The 23,664-nt window shown below is 34.4% G+C and overlaps 1 protein-coding gene across 2 annotated transcripts in view; it reads right to left on the bottom strand.

Moving 5' to 3' along the window:
• The window catches only part of CPED1 (cadherin like and PC-esterase domain containing 1), a 384,623-nt gene that overhangs the window by 329,110 nt on the left and 31,849 nt on the right, over positions 1–23,664 (bottom strand). For both annotated transcript variants that reach the window (XR_004229645.1, XM_023504833.2), the window contains exon 3: positions 10,368–10,551. Coding sequence is in view for 1 of the 2 variants with exons in the window: in XM_023504833.2 (XP_023360601.1) it covers positions 10,368–10,551 (184 nt within the window). In the remaining variant the exon portion in view is untranslated. The remainder of the gene's footprint in view (positions 1–10,367; positions 10,552–23,664) is intronic.

The following is a 23,664-nucleotide window of genomic DNA, read 5'->3' as shown; positions in this document are numbered from 1 at the left end:
TTTAACAAACCCTTTTAGAAAGATTATCCTCAAATTTATTTGAAACAGTTCTTACTTTATAACATTTAAATACCCAAGCCAATTCCTATGACCTTACAAAAGATCAAACATTTAGAGGGGCACCCAGGCCCCAAGGAGAAATGCTGGTGATTTCAACAAACATCTGGTTGCCATTTTCAATTATAAGAACTAACCCCTGCTTATAAGGAAGCAGTTTAGTTTCTTTGGAGTAAAAAATAAGACACAGCAGTTTTTGTTCTCCTTTCATAGTGGAGGGTAAAGGAAACACCAGAATAGAGAGGTCACTAGAAGCTCAGCTTTTATAAATAAAAGTCTTTTCAAAAATTAAAGTAAATTGAACTCTTGTTCCAGTTGAGTAAACAACTCAACTGAGCTTAGGTTAAAAAAACATGTCTAGAAGACCAAGTGTGACAATTAAAGACCAAATTCTGTTTAGTCATAAACATATCAGTAGTTCCATAAGTGTGGCTCAAAATAACAATAAGCTTGAGCACACAATTACTGTGTGTCATGATACTATAAAGTAGAAAGTTGTAAAATATCTTTCCCCCACCCCAGTTTGATTAACTAAAGGCATAAAAACACAGATGACATGAACCAAAATCCATTACTTGCATAATGAAAAAAAGAAAGTATGTCATGTGTGTTCTATGTAAAACCTTGGCAAGGCAAGACACAGTGCTTTTCAAATGTGACCTTTTGCTTCTGACTTTTAACTAAGAGCAATATAGATTAAAATGGGGAGAGCAATTGGTGGAGAATGGGGTACTGCAGTGGAAAATGGTTCACAAAGCTCTCAATTTTTAATCTATCAGCAGAATGTTATTCAAAATGGGAGGCTCCAGAACATAATATTCTCAAATATAATGTAATGCAGAGAAGTTTCCATTACTCTTTTGCAAATTTCTTCTGCCTATAGTATATCCAATGGATACAAAATGCTATATAATTGTAATGGATAGCCTTAGCCCTGAAGAAGAGATAAGAAAATTTTCCTTCTTCCTATCTTTGCAAAGATGAGGATCTACTAGTATAGAATATTACATTTACTGACAAACACTGATTTTTATGCTCTCTTTTTAAATTTTTTATTAAAAGGAACAATTTATTGGAGAGAAAGGGGATACATATTTGGAAAGAAAGGATGTATAAAAACAAAATATATCAATAAAAAAAATTTTTTTTTAAGTGGATGAGTTCTAAACACAGGCAGGAAATAACCTGACATCTTTCAAATGTGTCAGGATATTTTCTCCTTCAATGTATCAGAATACAAAGATAGTCAAATTAGAGGTGTTTGAAGTATTCAGGCAATCAAATGGGACATATCTGCATGGGAGAAAGGAAACGAGCATGATTAAGCACCTACTGTGTTCCAGCAGTGTATTAAGCCCTTTACAAATATTGTCTCGTCTTCACAACAACCAAAAGGAGAACAAACTCCTGTTATCTCCATTTTACAGTTGGGGAAACTGAGGCATATGGCAGCTAGGTGACTGGCCCAGAATCACAGAACTAGGACGTGTTGGTGGCTGGATTTGAACTCAAATTATTGTCCTGACTTCAGATCCAGTGCTATATCCCCTGCTCTAGGCAGCTGCTTCATACAATGTCTCTCACAAAGCAGTATGGATACAGGAATTTTAAATGTGGCCCCTCTTTTGAAGAGTTCACAAACTAGAACAATCCACTTCACTAAATCTGTCTGAATCTTCTGCAGCTGGAAGACCATATGGTACATATCAAAGGAAAAAGAAAAATACTCTCTCCTAGAAAATACTCTGAGTCAGGCTGTTATTGCTCCTTATGCTTGTCTCTGGGAATAGGCTGAAGACTTTTAGGAGATTGTTGCTTTCTTTAGCCTATTTATCTGATTTAATTTATGGTAATTCATGGTGTCAAAGGCACAGATGAGCTCTAGGGTCAGAATTTGATCTCCAGTTATGAATGTGGTTTAGGCCAAGATTCTGAAGTGCTCTGTTATCTCATTTCTTTATCTGTAAATGTACATAATAAAACATGGAGTACATATCTATCCCAAACAATTTTTGTGAGATGAGAAAATAAATGGGAAGCATTTTACAAACCTGTAAAACAGTATAGGAACATCAGCTGGCATCATCCCTATATATGGAGCTCCAATTTTTTCCCTTAAGGAACTATTTTATTTTAAATTTTTACCACACTTGTGATTTCATTGGTATACGGAAAGAATCTATAAGGGAACTCTATCAATGTACATTGGCAGAGATTCTCAACTTCTATAGGCTTGACGAAATAACCTGCAGAATTATGAGGTATAATTGTTCGGGGTGACACAGTGAATGTGTGAAAGGTCAGATTTGAATTCATGGCTCTTTGATTTAGAGGCCAACATTCTATCCATTATATTATACTCCCCTTAAGAGAATATACATTTAAGAAATAAGCCCTATATACTGCACATATGTAACCCATATCAAATTGCTTAATGTTTTAGGAAGAGGGGAAGGCAGGAAAGAAAAAAAAATTAAATACAAAATTTTTAAAAAATGAATGTTAAAAATTGTCTTCGAATGTAATTGGAAAAAGGAAAAATACCATTTTAAAAATACATATTTTACAAATATGCAGATATAATAACTACTCCCATTCCATAGTGTTCTACAGTTTACAAAGTTTATTTTTTCCTTTGCTCCCTCTTAGGTAAATGTCCTCTAAAGTGCTAATTGTCAATTTTACATTAGGTGCTAAGAGGAAAAACTAAATTAGGAATCTGATTTGTAAAAGTACTATATATAGCTTTTACATTAAGCTGGTGGGGAGGGGAAGCTAGATTAGAAATAAGATCCCTCTCAGGGATTTTGTAAAGGGTATTTTTGTATTGGAATGGAGACTTGACTAGTTGACCTGAAAGATTTCTTGAAACTTAAGAGTTTTTCATCCTGAGCTGATTGAGGGAGAGACAGGGAGAAAGGGGCAGAAGAGGACAGGGAGAGACAGAAAGACAGACACAAAAGCACAAAAGACAGACACAGACTCACAGAGACAGAGACAGAAACACAAACATACAACGAGATAGACACAGAAACTGAGACAGAAAAACACACATATACAGAGACCAAAAAACAGAGATATAAATATAAATACACAAAGAAGAGAGAGACAGAGACTGACAAAGAGAACACTTAAAGCACATGCTGGGTTTTCCCCCAAACAATAATTTCTATGTTTTCAGGCATAATCAGCCATATTTTGATGCTTTAACATGTTTTAAAGGAGTGAATTTATATACAGCATTGTACCTCAGATTTTTCTCCCCCAAAAAATCTATTTGAATTTTAAAATTTTCACAGCTTCCACTACTTACCACATTCAGATGACTTCTAAATTCCTCTTTGAATGCAACTTTCTTCTCATCTCCAAACTATCTACTAAGATACTTTTGTTTGAATACCACACTATCAACTTAATCTCAACATGTCTAAACCCCAACTCATCCCAACAGAAAGCATAAAGTCATTAAAAATTTCTTGTACAAGACAACTCTATCTCCAGACCCTGTGCATTTCACAATAGCTTTTTCTAGGGCTGGCATCCTCTCCTCTCCAACTCTGCCTTCTGCTTTCCCTAGCTCTCCTCAAATCCCAGCTAAAAATCCCATCTTATATAGCAATAGGCGCCTTTTCGGAATCCTTTACAGCACCTTCCCTCTATTGCTTATCCCCAATTTACTTTTCTGATATCTAGTTTTCTAGAGTTGTTTTCATATTGTTTCTTCCATTAGACTGTGAGCTATTTGAGTGCAAGGACTGTGTCTTGGATTCCCAGTGCTTGGGTCAGTGCCCAGCACAGAGTAAGTGCTTCATAAATGCTTATTGAGTGAGTGCTATAGGGAACTCCTAGGTTAGGATAGTCTATCATACAAGCCAGAACTTTCTCTGCAACTGATAATCTGAAAGAACTACCTAGGGCAGGGAGAAGTAAAGCGTCTAACCAGGGTGATATAGCCAGTATGGGTTAACAGGGGAAATTGAATCCAGATCTTCCTAACTCAGAACTCTCCCTTTACCACCTACCCTGCCTTGGCTCTCTGTATGAGGCATGTTGTTTACATAGGATTTCCTAAAAGTCTTAGTGAAGTTTCAAGCTAATAAAGCTTAAGGATTTTGGAACACTTAGCATATGTCACAAACGTACATATACACTTTTCTGACCAAAATGCAGTTGCCTATGATTTTATTTGTTGTCTGCCTCTTAAAATGTTCCAATGCATTATGTTTTTGTAAAGTGAGTGTTAATTTAAATTCACTAAGGTAGCTCAAGTTTTTAAAGGTATTCTGTGATGAATCATTTTGTACAATGAAAAATCCTTTAGTAATGAAATTCGAAGGCAAGTAACTTATCTGTCTGATGAGTTTCGATTTTTATATACTGCCTTTTTTTTTCACTGAGGTACAATCTTTCTGGGCACGTGCATATTTCAATACGGTCCAGGAGCCATTTCTTGTACTTTTTTTTAATGAGAACCTACGTGTGACTCATTCAGAGAACCCTATGTCTGAAAACACCTTCTTGCAAGGTCATTTAATTCCTCTTCACACCATCAGCGAAACTATCTTTAAACTGTCTTCAAATATATAAGACCTTAATCTATTTTTAGGAGCTTCTCTCTCACAAAAGGTGACTCCTTGATTTGTGACTCATTCTAGAACTTTAACCACCTTCCAGTTCAAGAAATTCTCATTCTTATTTAGTTTAAATCATCACTTCTTGGTGCTTTCTTTTCCTAAAAAATAAACTACAGGTTTATTATTTTTTTCATGTAAGCTTATCCAAAGTTCAAAATAAGCTGTAGTAATATTTAAGTTTTTCTTTTTCTTTTCTATATATAACTTCAGCAAAGGCTTTTGGCAAGCAGCCACCATAAACAAACCTCCTTAAAATTTAGCTGGAACATTAAGAGATATAGGAACAAGATAGACTTTTAAAAAGTGAAAGTAAATGTGAAATAAGCATAAGAACACAAAAAAAGCAATCATGCTATAAATAGGCAAGGATACAGACTTTTTTATTTATAGATTTTCCACTACATTAAGTGGTAATTTGTATCTTTCATTCTATTAAAATTGTACTCCCTAGGAACACACTTGGATAAATTATAATGGGCTTATTAGAGAAAGTTGGGAAGAATCATTAAATTATACCATTTGCCAGAATAAAATATAATCAAGTTTTATACCTTCTTGAATATCAAGAAATAATGTTTATTATAGTATTGATTTAGGCCCAGAACATCCTCAATATAGTGTAGAGGATTGGGGAGTAAAGTAGACTTGCCATACTATTTTTAATTTGTTCTCATATACACATAAAAAAATCTCACTATAAAGCCAGAAAGATAGATAATATAGGAGGATACAAAATAAGTATAGCTATAGACAGATATGTATCCATACATACACATAGATATATAGATATATATTCAATATATATCAAATACATTAAAATTATTTAGCTTCCATGTAATAAACTCATTGGTTTTGCATTTATTCTATTTGCCGGAGACAATTCACATTTAGTGAAAGTGAAAGACACATTTGGATGTTGCATTCCTGAAATTTTTTCTCCTTAAAAAAAAAATCCAGAGAAATGATACTCTTAAAGCAAGATATTAGAGGATTTGTGAGCATCTTCCTGGGAAAATAGATTTTCTAATGCCTAATATATTTAAATTTGAAAATATGCGAAATGATTATTATAATACATAAGGCTTAAACTTCAGACAGATCTAAGGCAAGATATCTAATTTTTGAATTACATACTCACTAAATTTAACATTCAAGGCTCTGGTGCCTTGTGCTAAGTATGGCTAAAGGTCAATGTATATTTTATAGGAGGGTGAATATTGGCTGAATTGGACTTTATCTTGATGCAAAGCCCACAGGATGGTAGTCTGTCATTCTAAATTTTGCACTTAATAGGACAAATTTGATCATAGAAAAACTCTGGGCTAGGCAACCTAGTATAAAGGCTGCCTAGTAAATATTAGTCAGTTTGTGTTAGTCACAGGTTTAGATGTTTAAATACCCATATAAGATCTAAAAGACATTGTATTTAGAGGTGGGAAAAAAAACCTTCTTTCATCTAATTATTTTATCTACAAATGAGGAAATTAAGGCCCAAATTTATCCAGGGTCATAAAGATAAGAAGCAGAGCTGGGAGTCAAAGTCAGGTCTTCTGACAGCCTTATCCCAACCCAATATAACAATATATTAATATAAATGTATATGTAAATGTCAACATGTGAAGACATGTATATCATAATACATATGTGTGCATGTGTGTATATATATATATACATATATATATGTATATATATATATATATAATAACAGCTGTTAGCCCTATAGCAATTCTTGCCCCCTTAATCCTCAATCAATTTCAGGTATAAGTCACCTGAAAATTAGCTTCCTCAGATTTAATTCTCAGGTTTGATTTGTGTCCTTGATACCAGTGTCCCCATTTCCTCTAGAGCCTTGTCTATCAAGGATCTTAATCTCTCCTCCTTTACTGGCTCTTTCCCTTCTGAGTATCTAGCAACACACTCATGTCTCTGAATCCAGTGATGCTGGCCTCCTGGCTATTCCACAAAAGCAACACTCCATTTCCCTGGTCCAGATATTTTTGACTGTCCTCCATGTTTAAAATGTTTTCCCTCCTCAATCTACCTATTGACTTACCTGGTTTCTTTTAAATTCCATTAAAAAAAATCTTTAGTTCCTTTCTTCAGTTAATTATTTCTCTATATTCTATCTATAGTTTGCTTTGTATATATTTGTATACATATTGTATCCCTCATTAGATTGTGTTAAGGTAGGGACTGTCTTTTAACTACTTCCTCCCTGTGCTTAGCAGAATTCCTAGATAGGTGCCTAATAAATGTTTATTGATTGACAAGTTCATATCTTTATAATCTCTATGAAAATAGCTTGAAAAGCTATGTATTCATTCTCACTCTCACTTCTGAGTGTCAGTGGAATAATTTCTTTGACTCAAAAAATTGTGAACTTGGTTCAAATCTTGGCTATGCTACATATGACTTTAAAATTATCCAAAAATCAACTCTTTACTGTTTTTTTTTTAATCTTTAAAATGGGGAGATTGGAATATATTGTCCTCTTAAGATGCATTCAACTCAAAAACCTAGGATTATTTTGTCTCATGAAGACTTGGGCTTCTTGGAGCATCCACTTTAGCTTTGACTTAATATTATCAACTTATTTAGGTAGCACAATAGAATAGCCTAGTAGAGAGAATAATTGTGTGAACTCTGGATTACTTGTATTTTTATATGCTTGAATTATTCTCCATTTTGAGCAATCAAATTATTCAAAATTCTCTAATATGGACCCAAATAGAGGTGTCATGTATTTAGTGAGAGTGAGGCAACTAGTTTATGTAATAAATATAATTATTCCAGGTTAGAAGTAAGAGAGATGTTCCAAGAGGTCTAAATTCTCAAAGACATTCTTTGAACTAATTAACTTTACACACATTTATGAGCTGAATTCATGACCACAGAAAACAAATAGCAATAATATAATTTCACTTTGTGTCAAATCATCAAGGAAAGGTTAGATAGTTTATATCTATGGATTATATCAATAGCAGGTATTTTGGAGACATTAATCCTATGATCCAAATTAGAAAATAAAATGAACATTTAGAAGAAAATGCAGACTTATGGCAGTCTGAAATGGGCCTCTCCCTTTTGGAATCTATCTGATTAATGTAGTATGAAGAAGTAAAGAATGACCCAAAAGGATGAGGAATATAATAGAAAGATAGCAGGAATACTGGGTGGTATTGGAAATTAAATAATATAATCCCTCTGAGATCTATTTTTCTCAACTGTAAAATGAAGATACTAATCTTTATAAAAAATGGCAGACTGAAATTCATACCCAGTTCTTTTTAAGTCCAAGTTCAGTCCTTATAAAAATTAGCTGTTATAGTTAAATCAAATCTATCTTAGAAAAGGTATAAACAGAAAAAAACAACAATGAAATTCAGTTAGTACGTTAGCTCTCCATATCCCATAGGCTGCCTTTGTCTAGTTCTTGATATTTCAAAGTAGCAACTTACTGTATCTCTACTTAGAAAATTGACCCAATGCCTGTATGGTACAAGTAGGAATATAAAAATCTCATTCTCAAAATACAAATGTATCTCAGACTTTCTTTGCATAAGAGGACATCGAAATGCAAAGAACATCTGAAAATGTATACATGGTAAGCTAATAGAAGCACCAGGAAAACAACAGGAATTTTAGTTTTTCAGTCCTTTGTTCAGGTGGTTGGGTTCAGTACCCATTTCCAATAGAACAGGTAATGAGTATATAATCATAGTTATATTAGTCAATAGCTTAAGATGCTAAAGATTCTTTACTTCTCATTTATATTTTTTTTAAGATCAACGGTCCTCTAACAATAAGTTATTTTTGAACAGGACTATTCAAATAGTCCTATTCAAAGCTCCTTTAGGGCCATGATTGTTTCCAGTTTTATTTTTTGCCACTGCCTGGAACAGTGCCTTTCACACAGCAGGCATTTACTAAAAGCTGGTTGAATTGTAATAAGCTAGACCTTAAGAATATTGGGTTGTAGGAAAGTTTGTTTTCAATATCTCTCATTCCCTTTTAATGCTTTCTTTTTTCTTTTAAGCACTCTTCATTCCCAAGTGACTAATTCTACCTTGACTAGCAGTGTTCTTGAGCACTATGGCTTCAGACCTGGCCATCTCATCCAGGACAAGGCCTACTCTGACTTTGTTTACTACTTCATACCAATAGAACTTACCTAACTGGTATCCCATTCCTTCACAGCCTTATTATCTTGCTAATTTACAAATAGGTATTACTAGTGATTAAGCATCTCTCTCACATAACATATTTACATTTTAACTGAGCCTTTCAATGTCTTGACCCAAGGGGTGACAAATGTGGCAATTTTATGTACTAGTGGAAGAGATTTATTTGGAGTTCTTGGCAGGCAGCTATCTATTCCACCTATGTATAAAGTCAGTCCTTATGCTGAATTAAATCTTTATTGACTCACATTAAAATACCATAATCAATGGAAGCTGCTTCTTAACGGTGGATGATACAGATCTGAACTACTGGCATTAAAGTAATGAAAGCAAAGCATTTTCATTAAGTGACATTGTCCTGTGATTGCTGAATATTGTTTATGTATCTAATTCTCTCTGTCCCAGATATCATGTTGGAACCTTCACAGCATCTTTTCATGATATTTCTTGAAAGCCAGAAACATAATCCCATTACTGCCTGTAATAAAGACCAAGAAGGGCAGCTAGATGGCACAGTGGATAGGCACCAGCCCTGAAGTCAACCTGAGTTCAAATTTGGCCTCAAACATTTAACACTTCCTAGCTATGTGATCCTGGGCAAGTCACTTAACCCCAATTGTGTCAGCAAAAAAATAAAATAAAAATAAAATAATAATAATAATGATAATAATAAAGATCAAGAAGACTGGAAAACTAAGGGCTTAGTATCTTGGCAAATAATTTCATGAACACCAGATAGGATTGACCCAGAAGGCGGACTCACATCCATTTGTGTTCCCAAGCCTCCTGAAGCTACAATCCACATTCTCTGTGTACTGCTGGCTTATTCTCCTCATGGCCTTTGTCACCAATCTGTTCCAACTTCCCATACTGCCTGGTGCTCTGGGGATGACTCAACCTTGATACTGACTTAATTGATTGGTGACTCCATAATGAGAAGACTGAGCCAGGCCATTGACCCTCCACTTCTACTTTGTTCCACCTCTACCCTGGCTGCCTAACCCCCATGTGAATATCTTCTTTCCCTTCCTCTTCTCCCAGCTCCTTTTTATGTTTTATTTATTCCTATTACAATTCAAGCCCCCTAGAATCCTCTGTTTTGTTATGTTTTAGACTTGTTGTTTTTGGAAGCATTTCATAAATGCTTCTCTTGGCCCTCCCCAGAAAAGTAGGATACTATTCCTACAATATATCTTATTCTTTCACCAAATGCAAATGTTTTTATATAATTTGTACTTTATTATATTTTTAAATATTAGAAAGAAGATAGTGTATATAATTTTATAAAGCATCTGAAAAGAAATTAAAGTGGGTTATTAGAAAGCAAAGGGATTTATTATTCAAAGTTCAAGAGTGATAAAGAAGAAATTCTTTTCTAGAGGGCAGTATGTGAACTGGAAGTAGAATAATATTATAGGATTACAGGATCGTAGAATTTAGAGCTGGAAGGAACCTTATATTTTAGAGGATTTAAAAGACTTCTAATTATCCTTACCTTTGTCCAGCTGCTCCAGCCCAAGGCCAGCCCTGAGGCTTTCTTCTGAGGTAAAAACGGCATAACCAAGGTGTATGAGGATGTGCTGATAAAGTTGAAGGTCCTTTTGGCTGTAGGAAGGAGGCATATAGAGCACTGCCCTTCTCTCATGACTTCCAAAGTGCTTCACAATAGATTCTTTAATCTGAGAAGAGAAGTGAGAGTCAAACATTAAAATTAAGGGGGGGGGGGGGGGAAGGGGGAATCATGAATTTCAGAGGAGATAATCTGTTTAAATTTAAACTCTTAGAAACTCAGTTTCATAATCTGTAATATGGGTAAGGATTGAACTAGATGGGCTCTGAGGTCCCTATATAGCCCTAAACCAAAGATCCTAAAGACCATTCACAATGTAATAAATGCACTAACACAGCACTTTTATTTGCACATTATTGCAACAGTTCTTCTGGTCAAAATTCCAAAAGCAAATAAACATTGACAATTTAAAAAGATCTGAGAGAAGAACTAAGAAGTTGGAGTATTGCTATTGTGACTTTGAGATGAACCATCTGCTTTAAGCAGAAAATAAGTCTCAGGTGAATAAACTCAAACAGCTAAAATTTATTTCCTAAAGGTAAGATTTTGAACACTCAAGAGAAATCCATCTCTCTCCTGCCCCTGTTGCTGGAAATTACTTTAACAGGAGGGGTAAGCTTTTATTTCATAATTAGAGAAAAAGTCAAGATAAAAAAAATACCTCTTTTGTATACCCAAATACTCACGGTTAACTTATCAGCACTTTTATCTTTTCCTATGGAGTCTAAGTATAAAAACTTGGGTGAGGGTGATTGGGGGAGGGGGTGATAAAAGAAACCCTTTTAACCCCCTTATTTCTCTCAATGTGCCAAATACATTTTAGTTTCCCTGGTGTTATTAATAATCAAAGCCTCAGAAAAATCCCAGTACTGCTTATGGAATCAATCAGTAGGATAGAAATTATGACTTAATTTTTTTTTCAGTGACTAGGGAAAGAGAGAAACCAGGTAGAAAAATAATCCCGGGGGTGCCAAAAAACAGAAAGAACACTGCCCCTTAGATAGAAAAGCATCCCTAAGATTTAACCCCTATCTTTGTCTATTTTTTCTTCCCCTTTCAATCCCATGTCCTCATGAGTCCATCCCCCATGCCAGGAGAGCTGAAGCTGGTATTCTTGAGCTGAGTTGCCAAGCATTCTAACTCTGGGTCAGAGAGTGCAATTCTATTGCGCTGGCCACATTGTACAAATGACAAATGTATCCTAGTTTGAAAAATTATTTATTTTATGGACAACTCACACAGAATTCACACACCACTATTTTAATGAAGAACTCACAAGTGCTCATAAAGGGGTCAGAAAACCAGTGCCATTTGCTGTAACTGAGGCTTTCACACAGGGATGATGTAGTGCTGGCTAATGGAGTCTCTGTGTTTTCTCAGTATAATTAAGTGAAAATAGTCATAAAAGAAAAGAGTAGTCACAGAGGGGGAACCACAGGTCAGTTTCCATTCAAGGTCCAAGACTGAATTGGGCCTTTCCTCCCAAACTAGTGCATCCTTTCCTCAACCCTAAAGAACTGTGGCTTTCCCCTTTGTCCTTGAGCAGGACTTGGAGAACAGAGAAGGAACTTGATTGGAGGATTAGGTGTAATTCATACTGTAATGCCAGAGAAACCGAGACAAGATAGGAATTAGAGAGTATTTAATATTTTATTTGAAAGGGAGAAATTTACGGGGACCAAATGGATCCATGGTTTGGTCCCAGGGCTGAATGAGACTATCCTCTCCAAGAATCCAGCAAACAATGTGAGTTCTCAATGACCTATATACACATAGGTCAGACACAGGGGGTAGATTGAGGCAGCATCTCAGGATGCTAAGAGCAGGAACACGGGACTAACAATACAGTTCTGACAGGGTGAGGAGAGGCATGGGGGATATCTGATAATTGGGATTACAGAATGGGGAGAGGAACCGAACATTCTGATGATGTCTTAAGCTAGAAGGTCTTTCTCCTTATCTGGATCATCGTGATAAGGAGGGAGAAGGGTGTTGCAGGATTGAGCAGAACAATTCAGGGAAACTGAGTTAGGACAATCTAGGGAAACTGAGTCAGGACAATTAGGGAAACTGAGTCAGGACAATAAAAGAGAACTACAGCATAACAATACTTATTGCAAGAAAGAGGAAGTTTTCTAGGGAATTTAAATCTAGGTGATAGTTAAACTTTCTTTGGTGGGGAAAGTGACTTTGGAACCTTACTGCTGTGAGATGGGTGACTCAACTTCTCTGTCAAGAGTTGTTGCATTTCTCCCAGAGCTTCTTCATTTAGAATGGTTAAGGAAGCTCCTGGAAGAAAGATAGGAACATGAAAAAGGAAGAAAGTGCTCAGTTCTGAGAATGGGTAGAGTAAAGAGGGATAAGGAAGATAAAGGTATTCTTAGTCTCCCAAGTGGAAAAGCTGAAGGCATTTTTGCATGTTAAATGCAAATTACCCTCTGGTCAGTGTAATGATTATATGACCTAGAGTATGAGTGACTTCTCTATGGATTTCTTTGAATAACATTTCTGATATGGGTAGCCATTGTCAGGAATGATGTGTACTCTAACCCAGTCCATCCTGTTCCCATAGACAAGCTTATAACACACAAAGGGAAGCCAAATTCCAGGGACTGTTTTATCTTGTTAGCATTAATGGGGGTGAGCCCTAAAACTGTCCATCAGTTTCTTTTTGTTTAACCACAATTGAAAGAAATGATGAATTTCATTTAGATGTTAGATGTTATAATTCATTATTATTATTATTTTTTGCTATTCAACTTAATGGACCCAGGTAAGAACCTCAATCAATATTATTCTTTGTAAAGTAACTCAGTTACATTATGGGTTAAATAAGGAGTTTTGGGGGGGCTGGTCTGGGAATGTTAATTACCATGTATAGCCAGAGTTCTAAGGGAAAATACCTTTAGAATCCCTTCCCCTGAAAAAAAAATTAACTTAAAAATAAACTTTTGGACAGAGATCCATTTGTAAGTTAGTCACTAGCTGTATTTAGTTGAAACACAGATTTAACTCTCCAAAGTAGGGAAAATGCTCAGAAGCAAATGTCCTGTGTTACCTTTCATGAATGCCAACATGGATTCTTAAGAAGGAACATTTGAAACTAGATTGAAAGGTGAGCCTTTAAATGCTAAGACTGATTAGTGAGTGATCCATTGCACTACTCCCCAGGGGGCCAAAATAAACAAAAGACTTCCCTTCCCACTTCCCACACATAAGAGTCCAGGCAAAAAGAAAGAGAAGGCAGATGTTTTGCAGTAAATAAATGCCACTTAAACTATAATGAATAGTGTTTATGGTCTCTTAAGTGTTCACATCATCTTCATTCTTAATCACAGGATGCAATTTTCTGTAACTGTTGGCTCAAGTATAGGACTTATTTTGGTACCGATATTTTAGTTCTCTGATTCATTTCTAATGTACTACTTTTATTTTAGAGACACAATCCCCCTCTTCCCTTCAACTTGGATCACTGCGGTCAGAGATGATGACATATTTACCCCTACCTCTCATTTTTAAGCATCTTCTAAATAAAGTGTATTTCTCAGTTGTATTCTTTTGGTAAGAATCTTTGACAACTAGGCTAAACAACACAGAAACATATCGTATCTAAATCCAATCCACAGAAGAATAAATAAGAATTGAATAGGTCAGTGGAATTATGTTATATTATCCTGTAATACAAACTGCCCCCGTCCTTGTAATATTTATAACACTCTGTGCCAGCAGAAATGGTCCATCAGCAAGACTCACAGACTTTGAGCTTGTACTTTAGCCAGTTAGCCAACAGGTGCAGTTCCGAAATGTGTAAAAAGAAAACCTAATGAGCAAAGAAGCCAACTGTCTTAGTACCAACTACCAATCAGATCACTTCATACAAATAAGATCTTCCGCCTTGTTCCACTGTTTTGAAGACTACCAATAAACTAAAGAATAAATTTTATTTGAAACCACAATAAAAACAATTCAAAACTTCCATTTAAGAAACAGTGTATTGTCTTACCACAGATACTTAAAAGTCATTTCTAATTTTTTTGTTCCTTTGAAAAACTAAGATGAACATGATTGGAAATAATGTTTTCTTCATAGGAAGCTATGCACTGTAAACTTAAGATTTTTATTAAAAGACAACTTAAATATTAACATCCATATATCATCATTTCAAAAAAATAGTCTGAATTGTGCAAATTAAATATGTAGACTGTTAATATTATAGGCTATATATATGAATGCTTGTACTCTTTTCTGAATTTAGCATATTTAAAAACTTAATGTAAAACACTATTTAAAAGCATATTTTTGCCATTCTACCATTTTAGATTCAGAAAAATTTCTGTTCAAGATTAAGTATGAAAACATTGTATATTTGCATTAAATGATTAATATATTTCAATGAAATTACAAATGGAAATAAAGACAAAAATGGAAACCAACTCATATAACAAAAGGAATGAATATAAATTTAAAACAGTAGATGAAGAATATAAAAATTCTGCTGTTCTCTTAGGATTTAAAAAGGCCTTTTCCTAGTCTTACTTCAAGACTATGAAATATAGCTCTTCTTAGTAATATCAAGGATGAAAAATACAACTTTTTTCATCAGGTTGACAGAGAGACTTTTTCCAGTATCAACTAAATAGCTACATACAGATTTGTATTTATGACACTCTCTGATGTTGAAACACAAATCATCTAGGCAATCTAAGATATCATCCTATAACTAAAATCACTGCTACTTTCCTAGCTAGTAGTTTCCAGGCATTTCAGAAACACTGCCCATGCCAGCATTCTGTCTTCCTGTTTTTACATTTGAGAGCCAAAATAGAGCCTTTCCCATTGTTGCTACTGACCTTTTAAATGACTTTATTTCTGCAAAAGAAAAATTTAAAAATAAATTTAAGGAAGGTTGACTGAGTGCTGAGCTATTTAAAATCATGTATAGCACAAAGACTTCTAGTCCCAAGGTTTCTGAATGAGGCTCCATATTTTCCTTCTTGGATTACAAAGTATTCTTAAAATGTATCATAATGGTCCATGATATCAAATAAACTTCTTTGCCACTTTGCAGGCAAAATATGATCTTGAATGGATGTAATTCAGATAGACTGAGATTTTAGATTGGTTTGAAGGGCTTCCTGGAGTACAGAAGAGAATTAGGGGATACATTATCAAGAGACCCCATTCCAGTTCAATATTTGCTGTATCAGTTTAGAAAGATCCCAAGTGTCTGTCTCTTGGAGGTGAGCCCAATTTGACCTGGGACCTCATGGATTTCTTGCTCTAATTCGGTTTCTTAACCTGGGGCCTATACATTTTCAAACATTTATATTTTTTTGAAGTTCTATTTCACTATAATTGGTTTCCTTTATAATCCCATATATTTCATTTCTTTGCATTTATAAATACTATTTTGACAAGAAAGAAATCATGGATTTCATCAGATTGCCAGAGGGATACATGACACAAATAAAGGTTAAGGAACTACTCTTTTAATTGACTTCTACTAAGAACTCCTATCCCCAAACATAAGAAATAATCTAACTCCTGACTGGCCTATTGTTATTATTGGGAATACAAATACAAATTCAAAAATGAAACAGTCCTTTCCTCAAGTAATTTAGTCTACTGGGAGCCAGCTAGCTTCCAAGAGCAAATCATGACTATGAATATAATCAAAATTTTGCTCAGAAGCAAATTAAATTAGTTATCTTTAGCCTTCTAGCCTTCCCTATTTTTATGTATTTCGCTTCCTCATTTTGCCTTTGATTTTCATGGAAAGCATTCAACATTTTTATACTGCCTGTAGACTGCTCAGGGTCCTGAATTTCCTTATCTTTCCAAATTCTGTCCTCTTCAGGCAGTATTTCTTGCTTCTCAAGTAGTTCATAGAGGTGGATGGAAGGGAGTCACTTTATATGGAAACAAATTAAATTCTGGCTCTATTATTAAGAATCAACATCATAATAATAATAACCATATTTATCCTGATAAATATCTTGTTTTATATAGCACTTTACAAATATTATCTTGTTCTATCCTCACAGTAACTCTAAGAGGTAGTACTGTTACTCCCATTTTACATATGATAAAATTGATACAGACAGGTTGAGTGACTTGCTCAGTGTCACAAAATTAATAAGTGCAAGAGGCAAAATTTCAGATCTTCCTAACTCTCAGCCCTTTTTTCAGTGTACTTTTCAGTGTACTTTTTTTCAGCGTACTAACTCTTTTCAGTGTATCACCTAGCTGGCTATGTGACTCGGGCAATTCACTTTATATCTGGACTCAGTTTCCTACTCTGAAAAATGATATACTGACTGAATTCTAAGTCTTTTTTCAGCTTTCAGTGGTGTGATTCTATAACACTGTGATTCCTATAATAAAAGAAGCCCTGAATAGGAGGCTAGAGATTTTTCGTTTAAATCCTGACACAAATTCTACTTGTATAATCTTAGGCAAAACATCATACTTTCATCATACTAATCATACTTTTTCATCATACTAATCATACTTTGCCTATTTTCTAATTTTATAAAGGGGATAAATTCTGCTCTGACTGCCTTGTGGGAATCAGATTATACAGTGTCTTAAAAATGTTAGTATAGTTTTAAGCTTTAATAATTTAAAAATAAATCACTTTGTGTTTCTTTTGTAATGAAATCACTTTGTCTAATAGGTTCTGTAATGTTCTTCTTTGTCCCTTCAGTTTCCTTGGGGTCTCTGGGAGCAGCCTTCGTTTCAGTTCAGTAATCACCATAAGAACAGCCAGGTGTTAAAATCCTTTATTGTCTTCTTCAAAGTCCTATCTCCTTCACTTGGGGCTCGGCTAATTTTCTGGAGGACTTCCAGTCTTGGTTTCAGTGGAGAAGAGAAGGAGGAGAGCCTGCCACCAAGGCGGTGTGAGATGAAGTGAATGAATAGTCCAAGGGTTTGTGCTTCAACCTCTAGCCTTCTGTCTTCCCTGGCCTCTGAATGAACCTAGCTGGTTTGTCCGAACTTATATGCTCTCATCATAAGCGGGAATCTTGTAGAACTATATTAAGTACTAAGTACATGTACTGAACTAGGAAACTTATTAAGCACCATGCTAAACAGCCATTGTCTTTATCAATTCCACTGAGTTAGCACCTTGTAAGAATCCTTCTTTCAGATTCAGAATTCTGGCCCACAACAAAGTACTGCATGAATGTTATTGGTATTGTTACTACTATTTGTCAAGCTAATATTGATGTATGTCTTTTCAGGTGAGAGCTAGTTACCTAATAAATTAATCATGGAGGGCTTCTGAATATACAACACTCCAGTTCAAATGAATAATTTTAGTGCTTACTTATGTAGGAACAGTGACAGGTTGAGGGGAAAGTTGTTTTTTTTTTTGTTTTGTTTTTTTTTTGGATGGAGGGCATATCTATACCCTTAAATGCCCACCACATAAGTGGCTAATCCTTCTATATACACATCTTTCTCTATCTAGCATGCACTGGTATGAAATTTTCTGGGAGGCACTAGGAGTCACTAAATATTCCCTTTACTTTCTTCATATTCACAATGAAAAGGAAAATAGAACAAACATTCTCAATCCCTGACCTTGTTTTTATGGTCCTCTCTCAAAAGAAGAAATACTCTCTCCTCAACCCTTGACCCCCAAGTAGTTCCTTGTTTTATTTTTCTGTAAGAAATACTAGATTTGCTAATGCTTCAATGATTCCATGATTTTACAGTCTCATGTATATAGCTATTCCTTACATCAGTTTGGATTTTTATCCCATTCAATGCTTTCTCATTCTATCTAATTCTTGTCTTTATATATTTTCCATGAGAAAACCACTTACGGCATTGGAATCTTTTCTCTCAGCGTCTGTGCCATATAAAGCTACCAATTCATCACATGGATGTCCATCGGTTATCTCTCTCACTGCATGAACTGGCCTCCCTCTTTTTCTGGGCCATTCATTGCTTTAATTACCAATAGTTGTATACTATAGTAATATGTATACAGTCCTTTTTACATTCACCACACAACTCTCTCCACTCTACCCACTCGCTAAGGGTGGCTTTTCAAAAAACATATATTGAATATCATTTAATCAGCAAACATTTATTGATTGTCTACGGTATACTAGATTGTGACAAGTGTGACATGATAGCAATACCAGATATATTTTGAATCTGTGCAAGGCAGCCTTGAACTATTCAATTCAATTCAACAAATATTGAGTGACCATCATATGCAAGGTATTATTCTAGAAACTCAGGATACAAAAAAGAAAAAAAAAAAAGAAAGCCATAATCCTTGCCCTCAAGAAACTTGATAAAATATATGCATAAGTAAATAAATAAAAAATAATATAGAGTAATTTTAGGAGAGAAAAATAGAGACTAATAATATCTGTTAGTGGGAATCAGAAAAGACCTATATAATGTTGAGGATCCTACAGGGTAGAGTAAGAGGGATGTATAGTCTCTCTATATAGGACTCTATTGCAAAATCATGGGATTGGGAGAAGAAATGTGTCAAACAAATAGCTACTAGGTCAGTTCAAGTAGACAGAGTATGTAAAGAGAAGAAATAGAAAGTGAGACTAGAAAGAAAGGTAGGAATCAGAGGTTAGAGATTATTAAATGCTAATGTGAAGACTTTTATATTTTTTCAAAGAAGCAATAGTGAGTCATTAAAGATTTTTGATGGTAGGATGGAAGTGATGACACAATCAGATTTGGGTTTTAAGAACACTGTTTATCAGCTATGGGGGAGATAAAGTGGAAATATTGGTGATAGGAGCCAGTAATGGGCGATTGCAATAGTCCGTGTAAATCTATGATAAGGTGATGAAATAGTGTAGAAGCTATGGGGTGAAGGGATAGATGTGAGAGATATTATGGAAGTAGAATTAGATAATATTTTTTACCCCTTTTGTAGTATCTCTTCATTTTTCATATTACCTTTCTCTATTCTGCAAATAACTTGTACCTGTTTTCATGACATTTTCCCCTATTAAAAGGTATGCTTCTTGATAGCAAGAGCTGTTTTTTGCTTTTATTTATTTCCCTAGAGCTCAGCACAGTATCTGGCACATGGCAATCACTTAATAAATAATTGCTGGTTGACAGGAAGAATTGACAAGACAAAGCAACTAATTAAATATGGGTGCCGAAAGAAATGGAAGTGTCAGAGATTTCTCCAAGGTGACTGGTGTGCTGACGCAAAGAATGACTCTTCTAGAAATTTGGAAGATGTTGGATAAGGAGGGGGAATACAATAATTCCCACCTGGGACATGTTGAATATGATATATAGGCCAAGATTATCAAGCAACAAGCCTCAGATACTTCACTATCCAATTGTGCCATCATTAAAATATATCAAACAGGATGCTTGGCAATTATTAAAGTGCCATTACCTCTTCTTACCACTTTTTGTGCAAGAGACAGCATTGATAAAATCCTTTTTCTCCCTTAGAATCAACATGAATTCTCTTTGAGTCACCAACAATTTTGATTATTTTGAGATCATATTGTTTTATGATTGCATCAAATAGCACTAGGTGATGACTGGTATTAAAAAAAAAAGACACTGGAGCATCTGTGTGTGTATGTCAGTGTAAGTCAATGATTATTTTAAGATCTCTAAAAGCATAGTTGTATTTTATATTCCCAGATGTGATCAAGTCTATTTTCCTTTCAATAAGTTCTGGGCTCAGTTCTTTGTCCATCTGCAACATGCTTCAGAATATATAAATTTATGACCTTACTTTAAATACCACTCATTCAACTCTATGCCTTAATATACATTTTTATATCCACTTGAGTTCTTTTTTTTGGGGGGGGGGGGGGGAGATGGCACTGTTTGTTTCATTTTTAAAAAGATTTTCTGTGTAGATGATTAGACCAATCTCTGACAAATGGCATATGTCTTTTAAGGAAGGCAAATAGCACAAACGCATCTGAGCACAAAATTTGGAGGATCTTAATCTTAATGAATCTTTTTCTCTTTTAGTATGTTGAGCTTAACACTGGTTCTCATTCTCTGTCTCTCTGTGTGTAATTTGTTTTTCTCTGACCGTTTCCATCTTTGTCTTTCTTTCTCTGTGTCTCTCCTCTTTGTCTCTCTTTCATATGAATTGTCGACATCTTTTTTTAGAAGGTATTTAAGAATGCATTTTAATCTACCAAATGAAATCAATTTTTGTAACAACAGACAGTATTGGAGATTATATTTTTTCTATTTCCCAGTAAGTTGTGATTGACAAAAAAAAATTTGTCCCCTATTGAAAACTGTCTATGAAAAACTAGCTACCTTACTTCATATTTTCATTAAGGAGATTGTAAATGAATGTATGGACCTTTTCCTTTTGTGGTGAGCATCTATAAATAGAAAATCTGTACATGAGTGTTTTATCTAGTAATTAGGTGTTGGTTGACTGAAGTAGTTTGTGGATTTTCATGTTTTTTGTTTTTTCAATTAATCAGCATTTATTTCCTCTTTCTCTGTCTTTCCTCTTAAAACTTTGAAACAAATATGTATAGTGAAGCAAAATTAATCTCAACATAGGCCATATCCAAAAATCTATGTACCACCCTACATACTTAATCACCAATCTTTCCATTGTGGGAACTATTTTGCATAGGTTAAGCTTTTCTAAGTAGTATTTATAGTCAATCAATATCTTTACTTTTATCCTTTTCCAATATTTCAGTGTCAGATCATTTAAAGAGGGCAGTTACAGCTCCAGATATCAGTATCTTCTTATCACATTTATCTTCTAATTGTTATCTTCTAATCATTCTAGCAGTAAAGTGGCAATTGATTCTGAAATGCCTTGAGTCAGTAACCATTCCTTCATTGTCCTTTGAGGTGTAGTTAGTTATTGTTTTGTGATTTGATCTAGTGCTTATTTGTCAAATATCTGTTTCTTAAAGCAGATTTATATTTATTCATATTTTATTTGTTTATAAATATTTTAAGATATTTAAGATAAACATAAGATATTTATAAGGTATTGGTGTGATTCTGGGTATTCTGAGTTGTCTGTATACCTTTGATACTTCTCATTTCATAATATTCGAACCATATTTTCTAAAAATAGCTTTCTGTTTTACTGTGCCTACTTTCATACTAAAGTGACTAAGCATCAAAGTACATGTTGATTTGGTTTAGAGAATCTTATCAAGTTTTTCCTATTTAAAAAAAAATTATATTCTGCAATAGACATTATTACATAGCCTCAATTTTGTTCACAGTGATCAATGGGACTTTTGTGGGCCCCCCTAAAAAAGCATGAGATCCTAATTATATGGACATATCCATATGAATGTGCATTTTGGTCTAGAACAATGATTTCAACGTTATGAGGAGCACATAGTGTGGAAAACTCCCTTCCCAATACATATTGGAAACTCAGTTCAGAAACTTGGAATAGAGAACTTTTAGTTCCCCAAGTGCATTATCAAATCAGTGCTATAAAACCAACCAGTTAACTAGATCTCATTCCCATTTCTTCATCTATAAAATGGAAGCAGTTTTATCTGGTCCCTACTTACCTCACAAGTTTAATGGGGTGAAAAACTGAACTTGAATTGAATTGGAATTGAGATGAATCAAATTGAAAAAGTGAAACTATAAGAATCTCATTTTCATTATTATGTGTAAGGCAAAGTAGTGTTCCCTTCCAACATGACCTTTTGAAGTTCTTTCTTGTCCTATAATTCTTGTCACATTGTCTTCATCACCTGAAATTACAACCCCACTGAAGAAAATATAGAATTGACAATCCATTATGACAAAATAAGAAATAGAGAATCAGAAAATGTTTTGTTCCTTTGACAAATGTTAAAATAATACCAAATCAGGAGTCATTACACAAAACAGCAAAAAAGCAAAGGAGAAGGGGAAAGCAAAGCTTAATGTAAGATCTAGCCAATCAAGTTAGATCATTCCAAAGGCAAATATTTAAAGAAATAAGAGAAACACAACAAATACATGTGAAGTGGAACAGATTTCCTGGCATTTCTCTACTTATATATAAAATCAAAAGTGACAATAGTAGGATAACCACATTTGGACTCAATCTCAATACCAGATTCAAAAATAAGTAACAGAGAAAAGTCAGAAAGAATAGTTCCACTTTATTAAACATAGGCAAAGGATATTTGTGTTAAAAAAATACAATTTTAAGGGCACTTAAGATGTATTTTTAAGGTTCCTCAAAGAGTTCTCACAAACATTTTTTAAAACATGGATAGTATTTTTTTTAAAATGCAATGTTGCTAATATGCTTCTTAGGGAACTAAACACATTGGTGGGAGAGTAGCTTACTGAATAAATATGTAATTAAAGACACATAAGCATTTATATTGTTATTTCCATTCTGGGGAACATTGGGTTTCAGCATAGTATGGAGCCTGGTGAAATAAGCATAAATTTTATATCTTTCCTAGGAAATAGAATTCTGTTAGATCCTCACCATTCTAAGAGTAATATGAAATTACCCTGTAAAAATAGGATTAAGACAAATTATGAAGACCCTTGAATTTCAGACTAAGGAATCTATACTATATCTTAGAAGCAACATATTTTTGACCAAAGGAGAGATTATTTTTGTGGCTTCAACAGAGAATGAATTGGGGGTGGTCAGGAAACTATTCCTGTAGCATGGACAAATGATGATGATGACTTGAATTTGAACGGAACCATATTGGAGGATCAGATGGCTGAGATATGGAGGTAGAAGCAATATGACATGGCAATTTATTGTCTATGAGACATGAGAGAAAGAGAAGAATCAAGGATGACAATGAGATTACAAAATCTGGTAAATGGAAAAATGATAGTGTCCTCAATTGAAATGTTTAGAGAAGGAGAGAGATAAAAATTCTTCTGGTTTCGTCTTTCTAATTTCTCCCTATTTGTAAATACTTTTCAGTGTTTTATATAAGACATATTATTCAGAGGTTAAATGGAAAAAGGATATCATGTCAGTGGCAAATTTTTGAAACACCTTGATTTGCAGATGAAGCAATAGTAATTACACAAGATCTCAAATATTATCTCAGTGAAACCCATCTTTTGAAAGGGATTAATTTAGCAGTTTATATGGAAAAGCAAAGGAAAAATTACCTAGGTTATTGATCTATTTATTAATATAATTAATATCTCAAGCTTGCTATGAGGAACAAAGGAGATAATATATTTATAAAAAGCACTTAGCACAGTGTCTGTCTGG

The sequence above is a fragment of the Sarcophilus harrisii genome, chromosome 5 (genome assembly GCF_902635505.1).
Source record: "Sarcophilus harrisii chromosome 5, mSarHar1.11, whole genome shotgun sequence".
NCBI lineage: Eukaryota > Metazoa > Chordata > Mammalia > Dasyuromorphia > Dasyuridae > Sarcophilus > Sarcophilus harrisii.
The sequence above is the reverse complement of the archived record's forward strand: the minus strand, read 5'-3'. Positions and strand labels throughout refer to the sequence as shown.